We start from the raw sequence: 19,060 nt of genomic DNA, 5'->3' as shown, positions 1-19,060 counted from the left end.
CATGCCTGTAGTCCCAACTACTTGGGAGGCTCAGGTAGGAGGATCACTGGAACTTGGGAGGTTGAGGCTGCAGTGAGCCATGATTGTGCCACTGCACTCCAGCCTGGGTGACAGAGCAAGAACATGTCTCAGAAAAAAACAGAAGGTGATGAGTTCACTTTGGGATGTGTTAATTTTGAAGTTACTTTGAGCTGTTGAATAGGGAGTTGGATATTCTATTCTGAATCTCAGTAAGTGCTGGGCTAGAATTACTGATTTAGTAGCCATTAGCCTATAGGCAGTGGTTGAAACCATGGGAGTAAATATCCTGTTTACCTTTTAGCTTCTCTGTAACAGGGAATAGATTTTTAAGCTTACATTTCTTGCCTCCTTCCTTTATTTATTAAGCAAACTTTATCAGGTCCCTATTATGTACAGAGCAACTAAATTAGGAGCTGGAGATCTATATATGAATAAGCTCAAAAATGTGTCTTTAAATTGCATATGATCCATCTGGAGAGATAGAAAATCAGTCACGATACTGCTGTGCATGTGTAAAATAGAAGTTTGTGCAAAATGCAATGGAAATGTAGAGAAGAGACTGGCTGCTTATGAGACTGGTGGGGAGATGTCACAAAGTAACATTTGCCATAGATCTTTTTTTTTTTTTTTTTTTTTTTTGAGACAGAGTCTCACTCTGTCGCCCAGGCTGGAGTGCAGTGGCGCAATCTCGGCTCACTGCAAGCTCCGCCTCCCGGGTTCACGCCATTCTCCTGCCTCAGCCTCTCCGAGTAGCTGGGACTACAGGTGCCCGCCACCACGCCCGGCTAATTTTTTTGTATTTTTAGTAGAGACGGGGTTTCACCGTGGTCTCGATCTCCTGACCTCGTGATCCACCCGCCTCGGCCTCCCAAAGTGCTGGGATTACAAGCATGAGCCACCGCGCCCGGCCTGCCATAGATCTTAAAGAAAGATTTGCCCTTTCTTAGAAACAGGGGATAGGGATGGACATTCTAGGTAGAGTGAATAGCATATGCTGAGGTAGGCAGGCCTGAAAGAAATCTGTGTCCACGGCTGGGCACGGTGGCTCATGCCTGTAATCCCAACACTTTGAGAGGCTGAGATGGGTAGATGACTTGAGTCCATGAGTTCGATACCAGGCTGGGTAACATGGCAAAATCCCATCTCTACAAAACACAAAAATTAGCCGGCCATGGTGGTATATATCTATAGTCCCAACTGCTCAGCGGGGCTAAGGTAGGAGGATCACCTGAGCCCGACGAGGTTGAGGCTTCAGTGAGCTGTGATCTGCACTCTACTCCAGCCTGTGCCAGAAATCTGTGTGCAAGAAATGGTGAGCAGTTCAGTATGGCTGCATTGTAGGGTGCAGTGCTAAGTACACCTGCCTGGCGAGGAGAATACAAGGCAGGTGATGGCCGTATTGTGAAGGTCTCTTTATGTTCATAACCAGTAGTTAGTATTTGATCCTCATGTTAGTGGGGAGCCAGTGGAGGGACTTGATGTAATCATATTTGTGGGTTTTTTCTCTAAATCTCTTCTTTGATTTTTGAAGTAGGCTTCTAATATTTTTCTTTTTAACCCTTCTTCCTGCACACTGAGGGCTCCTAATTTTTAAGGTCAGTTGTTTCTCTTAGTGACCAAAATAAAAGCCAAATGAGTTTCCCCATACTTGGTCTGCCTCAGTGTAGATTCTCTGTTCTCAGTGTCTGAATTCCTTAGCTTTCAGTCACTTGAGTTTAGTCAAGAATTTGTTGAAAGCAGTTATCCTGTATGTGCTCTCATCCTTCTTTCAGTCAGCAGTTCTCTACTTTTGGTGCAGTTCACATACCTGCTCTTTTTGATGTTGCCCCAAATACTTTGTCTAGGTTTACTGCTCACTTGGCATTTGTTTGGTTCTTGTGACCAGGAAAGTGTAAAAGAACCATGACAACCGTATTTACTTTTTTTCTAGGTTTGACCTTGATTTCAGCATGGAGCTAGCTGTCCCTGATACCTTGGCATAAAAGGGAAAGTCTTTCATTGTAATTTGCCAGTTAAAAGTTCCCAGAATAAGGTTACTCAATGGGCGTGCAGAAGCCTGAGGGGAAACTCTGACTAGTTGAGGTGACACAGTCAACGCTTTCTCCATACAGGCCTGCAGAGATTTCCTCATGTTAGCCCAGACCCATAGTAAAAAATGGCAAAAGTCACTACAGTATGAAAGAGACCAGCGTATCCGACTGGAAGAGACCCTCGAGCAGCTGGCAAAGCAGCATAATCACCTGGAGAGGGCCTTCCGAGGAGCCACGGTGCTGCCGGCAAACACTCCTGGCAATGTGGGTTCTGGTAAAGGTAAGACGCTTAGCTCTCAGGTAGCCTGTTCTAAGGTGAACCAGATGGTTTTCTGCAGTTGATAGGAGAACTCCAAACTCTCCACAGTCAATGACTCATGTGAAATGGAATTGGAACCCATTGATTTATTCTGGATTTTCCACTGCTTTCTACCATTTTTTGCTGTGTTTGTGGTTAGTATTTAAAAGAACTTGCTATATCAGACATTTGGTAAAGATAACCAAAGTCAACAAATGGGGCTTTTCTTCTTGTAGATCAGTGCTGCTCCGGCAAAGGGGACATGAGTGATGAAGATGACGAGAATGAATTTTTTGATGCGCCTGAGATCATCACCATGCCTGAAAATTTGGGCCACAAGTAAGTTATCCTTGATTGTTGAAGAAAATAAACATATCTTCACCACCATTTTTTACCATCATATTTTAACCATCAAAAGGTTAAAAACATTTCAGTGAGAGTATTATAATTGTCAATATTGAATCTGGGCCCTTTTCCCTTTTTTTTTTTTTGTCTCAAGATCTGTTTGTAGAATGGGCCCTTTTTCTTAAGTGAAAAAGTGTCAGTTTTTTTACATAAACAAATTCTCCAGAGATATTTAAATTCATTCCTATGCTAAATGTCATCATTCGATCACCCATCAATAAGTTTATACAGTGTACTTGGCATTCTGCTTTGTAAAGAAATATCCAGGACCAAACTCTAGTTCTGGTCTTTGTTCTAATTCTCCTGTGTTTCTTATCCGTACAGACGTACTGGCAGCAATATCAGTGGAGCAAGCAGTGACATCAGCCTTGATGAACAGGTAACTCTTATATGGGAGATGTCAGAGGTGAGGACGTGGGTTGTGATTCCCAAGGATTTTTTTTTTTTTTTTGTGAAGTGCTAAGAGAAACTGATTTTTTTTTTCTTTTTTTAGCACGGGGGAAGGGAAGGTTATAAATACCAGGTTTTCTGTTCTTTGTGGGTGGTTGAATGGCTTTGTTTTGCTCTCAGTACAAGCATCAGCTGGAGGAGACCAAAAAGGAAAAGAGAACCAGAATACCATACAAGCCAAACTATAGCCTCAATTTATGGAGCATCATGAAGAACTGCATTGGAAAAGAACTCTCTAAGATCCCCATGCCGGTAAGGTTCTTGCACACTGGAGCTGCTGCCAGGAGTTCCTCTCAAGCCTCAGTGGGAAGAGTGCTGATATGACAGCCCCACCCACTTGTGAGGCAGTTTGTGGCATGGTCTTTTTTACCTTTATAGTCATAAACTGTTCCATAAATTTAGCTGCTTTAATTTTGGCTCTGGATCTGATATGTTCCCAGATCACCTAGAATCAGATGTGTATGTTCAGTAACAGTTATTTTTGAGCAGATTCCTATGCTAGATGCACTGGGGACATGCAAAGATAAATAAATCATAGTTTCTATTTTCAAGAAGCATGTAGTTTAAAAGAGACAGACATGAAAACAGGTAGAAAATATTATTTTCTGTGATAGTATTATGGAAAGTACGACACAGACAAAGGCTTAGGGAACACAGAAGCAAAAATCGTTCATTCAAACCAGAAAGATGACCATCCCCATGGCAAGGATGGTGTTTGGGCTGACCTCCCTGCCCCGTCATGTCTTCCTCCAGTCTGTCTACACTGTTGTCAAAGTGATTTTTGAAAAATGGCCAATGTAGTCATGTCAGTCCTCAGCTGAAAATCCTTTACTGGATCTTCATTGCTTTCATCATAGTCCAGATACCTTAGGGGGGCTTGGTAACTCCTCCCCATGGGCGAGGCTCCACCCCACACATCCCGAGTTCTAGTCATTAGGATTTCCTTCAGGCATCCTGTCCTTTCCCTCAGGGCATTTGTACACACTGCTCTTTCTGCCTAGACTTTTGTCAGTTCCCTATCAACACTTGCCACTTTTTTTCTGCTGTGGCTAATACCCATTTCTTCAGGATGCAGCTATAGTGTGTCCTTTTCAGCAAACCTCCTCCAGTGCATCTTGTCAGGATGAAATGTCTCCCCTTTGTGTTCCAACAAGTGTTCCACTGTTGTTGGTGTAAACAGTGTGTATCACTGCTTGTTCATTTCACAAGCATTTTCTGGGTGCCTACTATTTGCCTGATGTTGTGCTAGTTTTCAGTTAGGTATAGAAGATATAGGTTCAATTTATTAAAGAAACAAATTCATGGGGCCAACTGTGGGGTTGGGGAGGCAAAAAAAAAAAAATTCAAAATATGTCAGTTTAAGCCAGGGGTCATCACGCTAAGGCCCTCAGGCCAACTCTGGCTACCATCTAAGAAGCTTAACAGTTTGTGATGTGAAAATTAGATGAAATTCAGTTGTTAACGTCCATGACATTTTATAGGAGCACAGTGATACTCTTTCATTTACGTATCATCTGCAGCTGCTTTCATCCTACAACAGCAGTGTTAAGTGGTTGTGACAAAGACCATATGGCCCTCAAAGCCTAAATATTTACTATCCAGCCCTTTGCAGAAAAAGCTGTCAACCTCTGCCTTAAACAAATGTTGGCTTAACTCATTATTGTGTTCAAGCCCAGAAGTAGGTGGTCCAGGGCTGGTGCCATACTCTATGGTGTCAGGGCCAGGCTTCTTTCTGTCCTGGGGCTCTGCTGCCTTTGGCCTCAGTCCACAGGCCCAAAGTGGCCGCTCCAGTTTGAGTCATCAGAGCCTTATTCCAGCCAGCCGGAAAATGGAAAAAGAGGAAAGGCTGTACCATTTAAGGGTGCATCCTGGCTGGGTGCGGTGGCTCATGCGTGTAATCCCAGCACTTTGGGAGGCCAAGGCAGGTGTATCACTTGAGGTCAGGAGTTCAAGACCAGCCTGGGCAAAATGGTGAAACCCTGTCTCTACTAAAAATACAAAAATTAAATGGGCATGGTGGTGCACACCTCTAGTCCCAGATACTCGAGAGGGTGATGCAGGAGAATTACTTGAACCCAGGAGGCAGAGGTTGCAGTGAGCTGAGATCGCACCACTGTACTCCAGCCTGGGTGACAGAGCTAGACTCTGTCTCAAAAAACCAAGAAGATGCTTCCTGGAAGTTGCATAAATCACTATCACTTAAATCCGTGTGGCTAAAACTTAGCTATATGGCCACAGTTAGCTGGAGAGAAGGCTAGAAATGAAGACTTCTGTTCTGGATGGAATGGCCTTGTGAAAAATTAAGAGTTCTACCAGTTGTAGAAGAAGGGAAGAATGGATAGTGGGGATGGGCGAGTGGCTACAGGTTTTGTCCACAGCCAGCTACTTAGCATACAAAAATACAGAAGGCATTCTCCCTACCCTCTTGAAGCTATGGACCAATGTGTGGTTTCTGCCTCTTCATAGACTGCGTTTCTTGTGATCAGGGGCTACGTCTTGATGGTGTTTGTGACCTTGATGCTTAGCCCTGTGCCTGGCATATATAAATCATTTAGCAGATGTCAAAGTAATTAATTAACTGGGTCTTGGAAAACAAATAGGTTTATGTACAAATAACATAGAATTGTTAGAGAAGTGTTGGGCTGGGTGCAACCCAACACTTGGGAGACTGAGGCAGGAGGACTGCTTGAGCCCACGACTTCAAGACCAGTCTGGGCAACATGGGGAGACCCTGTCTCTAAAATAATAAAAAGTTCGGCTGGGCACAGTGGCTCATGCCTGTAATCCTAGCACTTTGGGAGGCCAAGGTGAGTGGATTGTCTGAGCTCAGGAGTTCAAGACCAGCCTAGGCAACATGATGAAACCCTGTCTTTACTAAAATAGAAAAAATTGGCAGGGCATGGTGGCACGAGCCTGTAGTCCCAGCTACTCAGGATGCTGAGGCATGAGAATGGCTTGAACCCTGGAGGCAGAGGCTGTAGTGAGTTGAGATGGTGCCACTACATTCCAGCCTTGACGACAAGTGAGACTCTCTCTCAAAACAAAATAATAATAATAATGATAATAAGTTAGCCAGCATGGTTGTGTGTGCCTGTAGTCCTAACTACTTGGGAGGCTGAGGTGGGAGGATCACTTGAGACCAGGAGGTTGAGGCTACAGTGAGCCATGATCTCACCACTGCACTCCAGCCTGGGCGAGAGCAAGACCCTGTCTCAAAAGAAAAAAACGTTGACCTTCAGATAAGAAAAGGCCATGAGTAGCCTTAGGATAAACCTAAAATAATAATTAGTTTATTGGGGGCTTGAAAAGAAACCCCACTTGCCTGGAGTATTAGGTGCCTTGAATGGAGTAGTGGGAAAGTGGACTGGAAAGGCATGTCATTGCAGTCTCAGAAATGTAGTTCCTGCTTAGAAAGAGCTTCTGGTGCCATGCGCGGTGGCCCACACCTGTAATCCCAGCACTTTGGGAGGCTGAGGCAGGCGGATCACTTGAGGTCAGGAGTTCGAGACCAGCCTGGCCAACATCTCTCTAAAAATGTAAAAATTAGCCGGGCATGTTGGCGCGCGCCTGTAATCCTAGCTACTTGGGAGGCTGAGGCAGGAGAATTGCTTGAATCTGGGAGGTGGAGGTTGCAGTGAGCCAAGATTGTGCCACTGCACTCCAGCCTGGGCGACAGAGTGAGACTCCGTCTCAAAAAAAACAAAAAACAAAAAAGAAATAGCTTCTGGGTCTAGGTGACTTCTCTGTCCTCCTTTACCATTAGTTCCTTGTTGATCTTGCCTTTAAGAATGTACAGTCCTGTACCTGTTTGCCCGCAGATCAAGTCCTCACCCTTCCCCTACTCTAGGCTGTGACGCAGGAAAACTAATCCCTCTAGGAAGTGTTTTTTCAGGCTTCCGTGGCTACTGGAGTCTGGCTGGGCTTCACTAATGCAAGATACCAGTAGGAGGTTATAGCCGTGGGAAGTCTCTCCCTCTCTGCCCTCTTGAGTGGTGCTCTGGCAGCACCTATGTGGCTCTAGTTTTCACTGGACAAGCCTCCCCTGCCTTGATGTTTTACATTCTCCTGATCCTCCTCTCTTGGACCCTCACCTCTGGGTTGTAGTAATACTACTGCTTCTCCCCATCTCTCCACCCTACCAATGGTTATGGCTTCCTGCTGCTGCTAATCTCTGGGTTGTCTTTTTTTTTTTTGGCTGCCCAATTTTTCATCAGCCATATAGCTCCCTGCTTCCTTCTACTTTAAATACTCAGACTCATTTGTTTCCCTGTTTGGCTTTTGAGTAATAAAATGACCATCATAAGAAGCTTGGCACTTTTGGAGAAACTGGTTGTTGATGGGCAAGGCTGTGTGTGTGTGTGAAAAGCAGTGATAGCAATGTGCTGATTCTAGTCCCATGTACTGTTGGTATGTCTAGTACCACCAGTGGAGTATACTGCCTGTCCCCAGTTTTCCTCAAAATGTATGGAAATGTTACTTCATATTGTGTAAAATTCTGCCACTGACAGATTTTATTGAGTGTAGTTAATAAGTGCCCTCTTTAAAAAGAATCGAGGGTTAGGGCTGTTGCAGCTCGCCACCCCCCTCAGTGTGCATTTGTGTCATCATACTGCTTGTCTCTCAGTGTAGGAGAAGTCTCTCATCATACTGCTTGTCGCTCAGTGTAGGGAAGAGGGCTCTGGAGTATGGCACACTGTTTTGGTAGGTCCTATTTCTCAAAGGATGAGTGTTGTTGGTCCTGTGGCTCTGTGTTCACTGGAAAATGTTCACAGAGAAACATTTGGGATATTTCTCAGAGAAAAAGGCTCTAGTTTATGAATTTTATTTTATTTACTTATTTTTTATTTATTTATTTATTTATTTTTAGTCAGGGTCTCGCTCTGTTGCCCAGGCTGGAGTGCAGTGGCATGATCTTGGCTCACTGCAACCTCTGCTTCCTGGGCTCAAGCCATCATCCTACCTTAGCCTCCCAAGTAACTGAGACTACAGGTGCATGCCACCCACCCTGCTAATTTTTGTGTTTTTTTATAGATATGGGGTTTTGCCATGTTTCCCAGGCTGGTCTCAAACTGCTGAGCACAAGCAATCCACTCGCCTCAGCCTCCCAAAGTGCTAGGATTGTAAGCATGAGCCACCACACGCGGCCAAGTTTATTACTTTTAAAAATGTATGAATGTATAGAAACAAACTGAAAATGTTAATAGTGGTGATCTCATTTCAAGAAAATTTTTTCCTTGATACTTTGTTTTCAAAGTTTTTAACAGTTAAAAATTATATGATATTAATTTCACGATTGAGCGGGGATAGCAAATATTAGGGTAATATGTAGCTCAGAGATTGGTGGGTAGGAGGGTGAACAAAAATGCCAAAAGAGATGGAACATCAGAAAGAAAAGTGTTGTGTTTTTTTTGTTTGTTTAAGTAAAGTGTTGCTTAAGGCCAGAACCATTCACTAAAAAGGGAATTTTTTCTTTCTTCTTTTGTTCTCTGGACTTAGAACTCAGGCTAATAATATTTAGACTTGTTCATCTATATTGTTAATTAAATAAGCTTTATGGACTAACTTGGGAACGTGACTTGTTTTATAGTGAATTTTTACATAGTAAAATCATTTAAAATTTCAAAGTTAATTTAGAAGCTGACTTTTTTGGGGAGTAGATGGGTGGGGAGCAGATGGGTGGGGAGCAGATGGGTGGGGAGCATGAACAATGTTTCTCACTCCTTACCCCTCCACTCCCCAAAAAAGTCAGCTTCTCTTGTTCACTTCTCTGTATCCAGTGGGTAGCACAGGGTCTGGCACACATGGGTACTCAATAAATATTTGTGGAATGAGTAAGTGAATAAATGAATGAATGAACATCTCCCCCAACAGAAGCCCCCAATCCCTCGCACACACACGTAAACACATACATGCTTGCTTTATCCAGTACTTGGTCGCCTTAAGCTGGCTTCAAAATTAGAAAGGCAAGAGCATGCACAACCCCTTCTCAATCCCCATCATGAGCAGTTCACTCCCAGAAACACAATTATCCAGCCTCAGAGGAGAAATCAGAATCCTGGCCTGATGCAGAACTGAACTGAGATTTAGCAATTGTTTTGTCCAGGGTGGAAGCTAACTTTTATAACTAGTCAGGATACAGCTGTACTTATAATTTACTACTGTTTCTTTCATTCTCCAAGAATTTTAAATACCTGATTTCCTCTCTGGGTATACTTGTACAAATACATTGCATTTCTTTTTTTAAAAACTTATTCATCCAACACCTATTTGATGATAGTCTTCTGTGGGCCAGGCACTGATGGATCTTGGGTATGTAGCACTCAACAGAAGAGGCATGGTTCCCATCTCAAAGAGCTTACAGTTAGTGAAATGAAAACAGTGATTTCTGCCACTCACAGACATGAACAGTTGACAAGGAGAATGGGTTGTTTGCGGGTTAAATATTAGCGCTGCTCTACTGAGCAAAGCCCTCTTTTCCCAGTGATTTATTTCCTCAACTGCAAAAAAATTAAACTGTTTCTTGTAGATGAGTGGGCATAGTTTTTATATCTGTTCTTTTCCTTACAGGTAAACTTTAATGAGCCCTTGTCCATGCTTCAGCGCCTTACTGAAGATCTGGAATACCATGAGCTGTTAGACCGAGCTGCAAAATGTGAGAATTCTCTAGAACAGCTCTGTTATGTTGCAGCTTTCACCGTGTCCTCCTACTCCACTACTGTCTTCCGCACCAGTAAGCCATTCAACCCACTGCTTGGAGAGACCTTTGAGCTGGACCGATTAGAGGAGAATGGGTACCGATCCCTCTGTGAGCAGGTAAAGGAGTCTCAGGACCATAATGCATTTCCTTTCTGAAGAAAGAGATGATTTTTTGGTTAATCCCTTGGGTCTTATATTTGCAGAAATTCTAGTCCCTGTCATCCCAGCTTTTATTCTTTTTCTTCAGAACTTCAGCATTGGAGACCCTGGAGGTTCTGGGATTCACCTACTGTTGTGGGTGTGAAGTGTGAATTTTGGGTGTTTCTCACCAATTTACAGGCAGTATCTTTTTCTTTTCCTTTCTGCCTTCTTAATTTGAACCTGATTTCTTCAAGGTGAGTCATCATCCCCCTGCTGCTGCGCACCATGCTGAGTCCAAAAATGGCTGGACATTGCGTCAGGAAATCAAAATCACCAGCAAGTTTCGAGGCAAATACCTCTCCATTATGCCCCTCGGTAAGGTTACTATCTTTGTCAGAATTAATGCTCCTGGAATGAAAGGTTTTCTGGCACGATAGAGGAGGTCACTGGCTCAAGAGTCAGGAGACAGGAGGTCTGATTCAGGCACTGACCCTCGCTAACTGGCTTTGGGCAGGTATTTAACTTTTCAGCTATCAAATGAGTGTGGAGGCCAGAAACTCTTTAAGGACCCATCTAGTCCTAAATTCTTTATCCTCTTAGCTATATTTAATGCATCTCTAAGCACTATTTAGAACACAAATTCTAGCATGCATTAAAAAAAAATTCTCTTAACTGGTGGTGTTTTCTTCCTTACTTTAGCAATCGGGTTCTCTCTGTAAATCAGAACTCATGATCCCAAGGTTAGGTTTCTCAGCTAATCCTTCTGCTTTCTCCTCTCCTTCCTCCCTTTTCCTCTACCTGATGGGTTAGGTATCATTTATGTAATGGCTGAATTCTAGGTCAGTGAAACTTTATTTTAAAAAGATCTTACTTGGGGCTGGGCACAGTGCCTCACCCCTGTAATCCTAGCACTTTGGGAGACCAAGGTGGGCAGATTGTCTGAGCTCTGGAGTTCAAGACTAGCCTGGGAAACATGGTGAAACTCCGTCTTTACTAAGAATACAAAAAAAATTAGCTGGGTATGGTGGTGCACACCTGTAGTCTCAGCCACTCGGGAGGCTGAGGCACAAGAATTGCTTAAACCTGGGAGGTAGAGGTTGCAGTGAGCTGAGATTGCACCATTGCACTCCAGCCTGGACTGTAGATTGAAACTCTTATCTCAAAAAAAAAAAAAAAAGAAAGAAAGAAAAACCCGAAAAACCAAAACTCTTATTAGATTACAAGTTAATTTTGTGTCAGGATCAGTCCTGGGAATGGAATCCTAGTATACAATGTTAGAGAGCCTATACCTTAGAAGAAATCCAATTATTCAAAAAGTGTGGTAGAGCTTCTCAATGCTTTCTTGAACTAGAGCAACCATGTTTGGCCAAGTGTGTACTGAAGAGTAAAAGCTGCTCTACAGAAAGAGATCAAAGCACAAAGCAGTTAGAGAAACCAAGTAGCTCCCAAGAGACAGAGCTGACCATAACTCCCTGAGCTCCTGGTGGCTTTCCATTTCCAGGTTCTAGTCTTTCACGAGGTATAGCTACAGTTCTTAAATATTGCAATATAGACTGCTTCTTTAATGAATTCACCTTTGCTCAGAAACACAAATGCAGCAAACATAGTGCAAACTAGAAATTAGCCAGAAAAAAAGTTCATAAATGTTTTGTAACATATGTAAAGGGAGAAAAGAAATTGCAGTGTTAACCTCTAATTTCATGGTTAATATGCAGAAGGTCCCTAAACGAAAAGGAGACTAAGTGACACATCAGTCTTGATCTTTATCAAGGACCTTTAAAAAGTTTCTTAATGTTTAATTGTCTTTGCAGCTAACAGTTTCAGAAGTATTAGCTTAAGAGTAGTAAATAAATGCCTGGGATGTTAACATCTTATTTGCAGAATTTGGGTGTCAGTGGCCATATTGCAATGTGACATTTCACCATAGAGAAGAGTTTCAGAGGCCCCTTGAGGATCTCTAAAGGGATGAATTACATTTCATTCTATGGATGGTTAGGTACTGTCAGCCATCCATACCTGGGTATTCTGCATTCACGGATTCAACCAACCTTGGACTGAGAGTACTGGGGGCCAGGTGTGGTGGCTCATGCCTGTAATCCCAGCACTTTGGGAGGCTGAGGCAGGCAGATCACCTGAGGTCAGGAGTTTGAGACCAGCCTGGCCAACATGGTAAAACCCCGTCTCTACTAAAAATACAAAAATTAGCCAGGCGTGGTGGTGGGTGCCTGTAATCCCAGCTACTCGGGAGGCTTAGGCAGGAGAATTGCTTGAACTCAGGAGGCGGAGGTTGCAGTAAGCTGAGATCGCGCCATTTCACTCCAGCCTGGGCAACAAGAGCAGAACTCCCTCTCAAAAAAAAAAAAAAAAAAAAGAAAATACTGGGGGGAAAAATAATGATACAAAAAAAGACCAAAAAATATATAATACCTATTTATATAGCATTTATATTGTATTATGTATTATAAGTAATCTAGAGATGATTTAAAGTATATGAGGGGGAGGATATGTGTAGGTTAGATGCAGATACTCTGCACCATTTTATATAAGTGACTTGACCAAATTGTGGTATCTGCAGGGTGTTCTGGAACCAATCCCTCACAAATACCAAAGGAAGAGTATTCATCTAAAAGATAACAGTAAACTTAACTAATAAAATATTGTACATTTCTTCTATAATTTGACTAATCTAGGTTTCTTTGAGGAATGAATATATGAACATGGTATAGATGGTGGATCTAATTTTTTTTCTAATTTTTAGTAATTTGTTAAAGATCTAATTTTTTAAAGTTAAAACATTTCTCTTATCCTAGGGAAACTTCATTTTAAAAATAAATAAGAGGAAAACAAAATTAATTAAAAAGAAAACAATTTGATAGTATTTGCATTCCTATGGTTATTTAAGAATTTGGGGCCGGGCGCGGTGGCTCACGCTTGTAATCCCAGCACTTTGGGAGGCCGAGGCGGGCGGATCACGAGGTCAGGAGATCGAGACCACGGTGAAACCCCGTCTCTACTAAAACTACAAAAAATTAGCCGGGCGTGGTGGCGGGCGCCTGTAGTCCCAGCTACTCGGAGAGGCTGAGACGGGAGAATGGCGTGAACCCGGGAGGCGGAGCTTGCAGTGAGCCGAGACTGTGCCACTGCACTCCAGCCTGGGCAACAGAGCGAGACTCTGTCTCAAAAAAAAAAAAAAAAAAAAAAAAAAAAAAAAAAAGAATTTGGATCACCAGGATCCTATTAAGTTCCTCCACATATCAGCTGCTTAACTGAGTACCTGCCATGTGGCGGGCATGGTTCTCAGTGTTTGGGAAATGTAAGTGAACAAAACAAAAATCCCCATCTTCATGGGGAGATTGAAGAAAGAATTGACTTTGTGATAGGAAGCTGAATATAGAAATCTAAAGAATGGAATTTCTAGACATTTGCCCTGGGGATGGCTGTATTTAACACTTTTTGGCTCAGTGGCTTGGAAGGCAAATAATGCAGTGAAATTTTTACATTTGCCATGGCACTCAATTCTCAGAGAGAAAATCATTGTTAAGCCAGTAGATATAGCTGAAGAAAAATATATGGACAGGGTTGTGAGTGAGTGAGCAGATAGATGACTGGCAGTTTAATACACTGCTCCAGTGTATTCAGCATAAAGTAAGGCATCTAGGGAAAAGTCGTTCAAACTTTTATGTTGATAATTGAAGTGGCATTTGTTGAGTGCTCATTATGGGTCAGCCATTGTTATAAGTGCTTTTCATGTATTAACTCATTCAGGCCAAACAATAATTCTATGAGATAGACACCTTTATTGCCATTTTTTAAACAAAGAAAACTAGGCATAGATAGGTTAGGTTGTCAGGGTCAACTTAACCAGCTAGTATGTGATCTGAGTCAAGGCAATCTGGCTTCAGGGACCCCTGTCATTGTCGCTAGGCTGTACTGAAAAGGAGAGGCTACAAGCCATCAGTTACAATTACAGTGCAAAAAAGACACTGAAGACATCAGCCCAATATTCTCACTGAGGTCTGACAAGATAAGGCAGTTTTAAGGTTATTTGGTAGCAGGACAACTTTGTACAAAATTATGGTTCTGTTAACTCTACTTTGAAAAAGTGATAGCCATGACTGAAGAAAATCTAATACAGACTAATGAAAGTGCCTAAAGATATTTGGAGGCAGTGGCAATGAATTTGAGTCTCCCTATAAAATAGGCTAAAAAGATTAGAACCCTTGACATTTGGAAAGAAGAATGCTTCTAGAAAATATAACTGAAGTTTCCAAATAATGAAGGCTATTGTAAGGAGCAAATATGAATTTCTTTTCTTTTTTTTTTTTTTTGAGACTGAGTCTTGCTATGTCACCCAGGCTAGAGTGCAGTGGCACACTCTCGGCTCACTGCAACCTCCTCCTCCTGGGTTCAAGCGATTCTCCTGCCTCAGCCTCCTGAGTAGCTGGGATTACAGGTGTCCGCCACCGCACCCAGCTAATTTTTGTATTTTTGGTAGAGACAGGGTTTCACCATGTTGGCCAGGCTGGTCTCAAACTCCTGACCTCATGAGCCACCATGCCCAGCGCAAATAAGAATTTCTTCATTGAGTTATAGGATATAGAAACTAGCTGATATGCTTGAAGTTTAAAAAGGTGCGTTTATTTATTTATTTATTTATTTGAGACAAAGTCTTGCTGTGTCGCCCAGGCTGGAGGGCAGTGGTGCAATCTCTGCTTAGTGCAACCTCTGCCTCCCAAGCTCAAGTGATTCTCCTGCCTCAGCCTTCCAAGTAGCTGGGATTACAGGTGCCCTCCACCACACCCAGCTAATTTGTGTATTTTTAGTAGAGACTGGGTTCCACCATGTTGACCAGGCTGGTCTCGAACTTCTGATCTCAAGTGATCCACCTGCCTTGGCCTCCCAAAGTGCTGGGATTACTGGCATGAGGCACCACCACGCCTGGCCAAAAAGAGACATTTAATTAAGACTATTGGCACAGATGCAGTGGCTCATACCTGTAATCCCAACACTTTGGGAGGCCAAGGCAGAAGGATCACTTGGGCCCAACAGTCTGATACCAGCCTGGGCAACATAGGGAGACCCCCGTCTCTACCAAAAAAAAAATAAAATAAAATAAAAAATGATTACCTTGGCAGTCTTTTCCTTTCAGCATTTTGCATATATTATCCCACTGCCTTCTGGCCTCTACGACTTATTTTTCTTTTTGTCCTTTTTCCAATTTTTGTTTCTTATTTTTTTATTTTTATTACTTATTTTTTTCAGACGGAGTCTCACTCTGTCACCCAGGCTGGAGTGCAGTGGTGTGATCTTCGTTCACTGCAACCTCCCGCTCCCAGGTTCAACTGATTCTCCTGCCTCATCCTCCTGAGTAGCTGGGACTACAGGCATGCACCACCACACCTGGCTAACTTTTGTATTTTTAGTAGACACGGGGTTTCACCATGTTGGCCAGGCTGGTCTTGAACTACTCACTTCAAGTGATCCACCTGCTTCGGCCTCCCAGAGTGCTGGGATTACAGGCATGAGCCACTGTGCCCAGCCTCCAATTTTTTAATTGTAAAATACACATAACATAAAATTTAGTACCTTACCCATTCTTAAGCATACTGGTCAGTGATATTAAATACATAATGTTGTGCAACCATCACCCAAAACTCTTAATCTTATAAAACGGGAACTCTATATACATTAAAAAATAATTTTCTTTCTTTTTTTTTTTTTTGAGACTGAGTCTCACTCTCTCACCCAGGCTGGAGTGCAGTGGCATTATCTCAGCTCACTGCAACCTCCACCTCCCAGGTTCAAGCAATTCTTGTGCCTCAGCCTCCCGAGTAGCTGGGATCACAGGTACCCGCCTCCACACCCGGCTAATTTCTGTGTTGTTTTAGTAGAGATGGGGTTTCACCATGTTGGCCTGGCTGTTCTTGAACTCCTGACCTCAAGTGATCCATCCGCCTTGGCCTCCCAAAGTGCTGGGATTACAGGCGTGAGCCACCGCACCCAGCCAAAAAATAATTTTCTATTCCCCCTCCCCAAACCCTGGCACCCACTATTCTACTTTCTGTCTCTATTTTAACTACTTTAATTACCACCTATAAGTGGAATCATATAGTTTTTTTCTCTTCGTGACTGGCTTGTTTCACCTAACGTAATGTCATCAAGGTTCATCCATGTTGTAGCAAATGTCAGAATTTCGTTTCATTTTAAAGCTGAATAATATGTATCCTGTTGTATGTATGTACACATTTTGCTTATCCATTCATCTGTTGATGGACTGTTGGGTTGCTTCCATGTTTTAGCTATTGTGAGTAACACTGCTGTGAACATGGATGTACAAATACCCTTTCATCTCTTTGCCTAAAGTCTTAAGAAAAAAAATGTTTAAAAAACAGCAAATATCTCTTTAAGACCCTACTTTCAGTTCTTTGCAGTATGTACCAGAAATGGAATTGCTGGATCACATGGCAATTATATTCTTAATTTTTTGAGCAAACTACCATACTGTCTTCGACAGTGGTTACACATTCCCACCAACAGCGTACAAAGGTTCTGGTTACTCCATATCCTTGCTAACACTTTTAAAAAATGTATCATAGCTATCCTAATGGATGTGAGGTAGTATCTCATTGTGGTGTGACATGCATTTCTCTATTAATTAGTGTTGTTGAGCACTTTTTTATGTACTTATTTATCATTTGTATATCTTTGGAGGAATATCTATTCAAGTCCTTTGCCTTTTTTTTTTTTTTTTTTTTTTTTTGACATGGAGTCTCACACTGTCATCCAGTCTGGAGTGCAGTGGCGTGGTCTTGGCTCACTGCAACCTCCACCTCTTGGGTTCAGGTGATTCTCCTGCCTAAGCCTCCAGAATAGCTGGGATTACAGGCCCCCTGCAACACACACAGCTAATTTTTTGTATTTTTAGTTGAGACTTAGTTTCACCATGTTGGTCAGGCTGGTCTTGAACTCCTGACCTCAAGTGATCCGCCTGCCTCGGCCTCTCAAAGTGCTGGGATTACAGGCGTGAGCTGCTGTACCCAGCCTCCTTTGCCCATTTTTGACTTGAGTTCTTTAGTTTTTTTTGTTGTTGTTGAATTTTAGGAGTTCTCTGTATATTCTAGATATTAGGAGTTCTCTGTATATTCTAGATATTAATCCCTTATCAGATATATGATTTGCAAATATTTTCTCCCATTTCTAGAGGCTGCATTTTTACTCTGTTGCTATTGTCATTTATTGCACAAAATTTTTTAATGTTCAGGAGGTCTGTTTTGTCTTTTTGTTGTTGTTGTTGCCTCTACTTTTGGTGTCATATCCAAGAAATTATTGCCAAACCCAATGTTGTGAAGCTTTTGCCCTATGTTTTCTTCTAAGAGTTTTATAGTTTAGGTCTTACATTTAGGTCTTTCATCAATTTTGAGTTAATTTTTGTACATGGTATTAGATAAAGGTCCAACTTCATTCTTTTGCATGTGGGTCCATTTGTTCAAAAGACTGTCCTGTCCCCATTGAGTGATCTTGGCACCCTTGCCAAAAATCATTTGACCATATATGAAGGGTTTGTTTCTGGGCTCTTTGTTCTATTCCACTGGCCTATATGTCTATCTTTATGCTAGTACCACACATTTTAGATTACTGTAACTTTGTATTAAGTATCAAAATCAGGAAGTTTGAGTCCTCCAGCTTTGTTCTTTATCAAGATTATTTTGGCTATTTGTGGTCCCTTGAGATTCCATATGAATTTTAGGATAGGTTTTTCTATTTCTGCAGAAAACATCTTGGGATTTGGATAGAGATTTCACTGAATCTGTAGATTGCTTTGGGTGGCATTGACAACCTTAACAATATTGAGTCTTCCAATCTATGAACATAGGATGTGTTTCCATTTATTTAACTTTAATTTCTTTCAGCAATGTTTTACAGTTTTCAGCTCCTTGATTAAGTTAATTCCTAAGTGTTCTTTTTGATACTATTATAAGTGGAATTGTTCTTAATATCCTTTCCAGATTATTTGTTGTTAATGTATAATAGAAATGCACCTAATTTTTGTGTGTTGACTTTATACCCTGTTACTGTGTTGAATTCATTTATTAATTCTATTAGGATTTCTTTTTTTGGTGGAATTCTTAGCATGTTCATATATGAGATCATATCATCTGCAAACACAGATAATTTTATCTCTTTCTTTCCATCTTGGATGCCTTTTATTTCTTTTTCTTGCCTGATTGCCCTGGCCAGAACTTCCAGAACTATGTTGAATAGAAGCAGTGAAAGTGGGCATCCTTGCCATGTTCTTGATCTTAGAAGAAAGTCTTTAAGTGTTTCACCATTGAGTATGATATTTGCTGTGGGGTTTTCATATGTGGCTTTTATTATGGTGAGGTATTTTCGTTGTATTTCTAGCTCGTTGAGTGTTTTCATTCTGAAAGGGTGTTGAATTCTGTCAGATGCTTTTTCTGCATCAATTGAGATGATCATGTGTTTTTTCGCCCTTCATTCTGTTCATGTGGTGTATTACATTTACCAGTTTTTATGTGTTCAACCATCCTTGCATTCCAGGAATAAATCTCACCTGGTCATGGTGTGTAATCCTTTTAATATGCTGCTGAATTCAATTTCCTAGTTTTTTATTGAGGATTTTTACATCACTGTTGGTAAGGGATATGATATTGGTCTGTAGCTTTGGGTTTTTATAGTGTCTTTGTCTGGCTTTAGTGTCAGAGAGTGCTGGCCTCATAGAATGAGATGGTAGTGGAGGAGGTATTGGTTAAGAGATTCAGGCTGGGTGCAGTGGCTTGTGCCTGTAATCCTAGTACTTTGGGAGGCTGAGGTGGGAGGATCGCCTGAGCCCAGGAGTTCAAGACCAGTTTAGGCAACATAGTGGGACTCTGTCTCTACAAAAAATAAAAAAATTTAGCTGGGCGTTTTGGCATATGCCTATAGTCCCAGCTACTTGGGAGGCTGAGGAGGGAGGATCGCTTGAGCCCAGGAGGTCAAGTTTGCAGTGAACTATGATTGC

The 19,060-nt window shown here is 42.0% G+C and overlaps 1 protein-coding gene across 1 annotated transcript in view; it reads left to right on the top strand.

Moving 5' to 3' along the window:
• OSBP (oxysterol binding protein) overlaps positions 1-19,060 on the top strand; it is a 40,683-nt gene that overhangs the window by 11,984 nt on the left and 9,639 nt on the right. Inside the window, exons 4-9 of the mRNA XM_055271208.2 lie at positions 2,133-2,331; positions 2,586-2,688; positions 3,079-3,133; positions 3,325-3,456; positions 9,772-10,017; positions 10,296-10,416. Of these exons, the coding sequence (XP_055127183.1) occupies positions 2,133-2,331; positions 2,586-2,688; positions 3,079-3,133; positions 3,325-3,456; positions 9,772-10,017; positions 10,296-10,416 (856 nt within the window). The remainder of the gene's footprint in view (positions 1-2,132; positions 2,332-2,585; positions 2,689-3,078; positions 3,134-3,324; positions 3,457-9,771; positions 10,018-10,295; positions 10,417-19,060) is intronic.

The sequence above is a fragment of the Symphalangus syndactylus genome, chromosome 1 (genome assembly GCF_028878055.3).
Source record: "Symphalangus syndactylus isolate Jambi chromosome 1, NHGRI_mSymSyn1-v2.1_pri, whole genome shotgun sequence".
Classification (NCBI taxonomy): domain Eukaryota; kingdom Metazoa; phylum Chordata; class Mammalia; order Primates; family Hylobatidae; genus Symphalangus; species Symphalangus syndactylus.
Note: the sequence above shows the minus strand (reverse complement) of the source record. Positions and strands in the feature narration are given on the sequence as shown.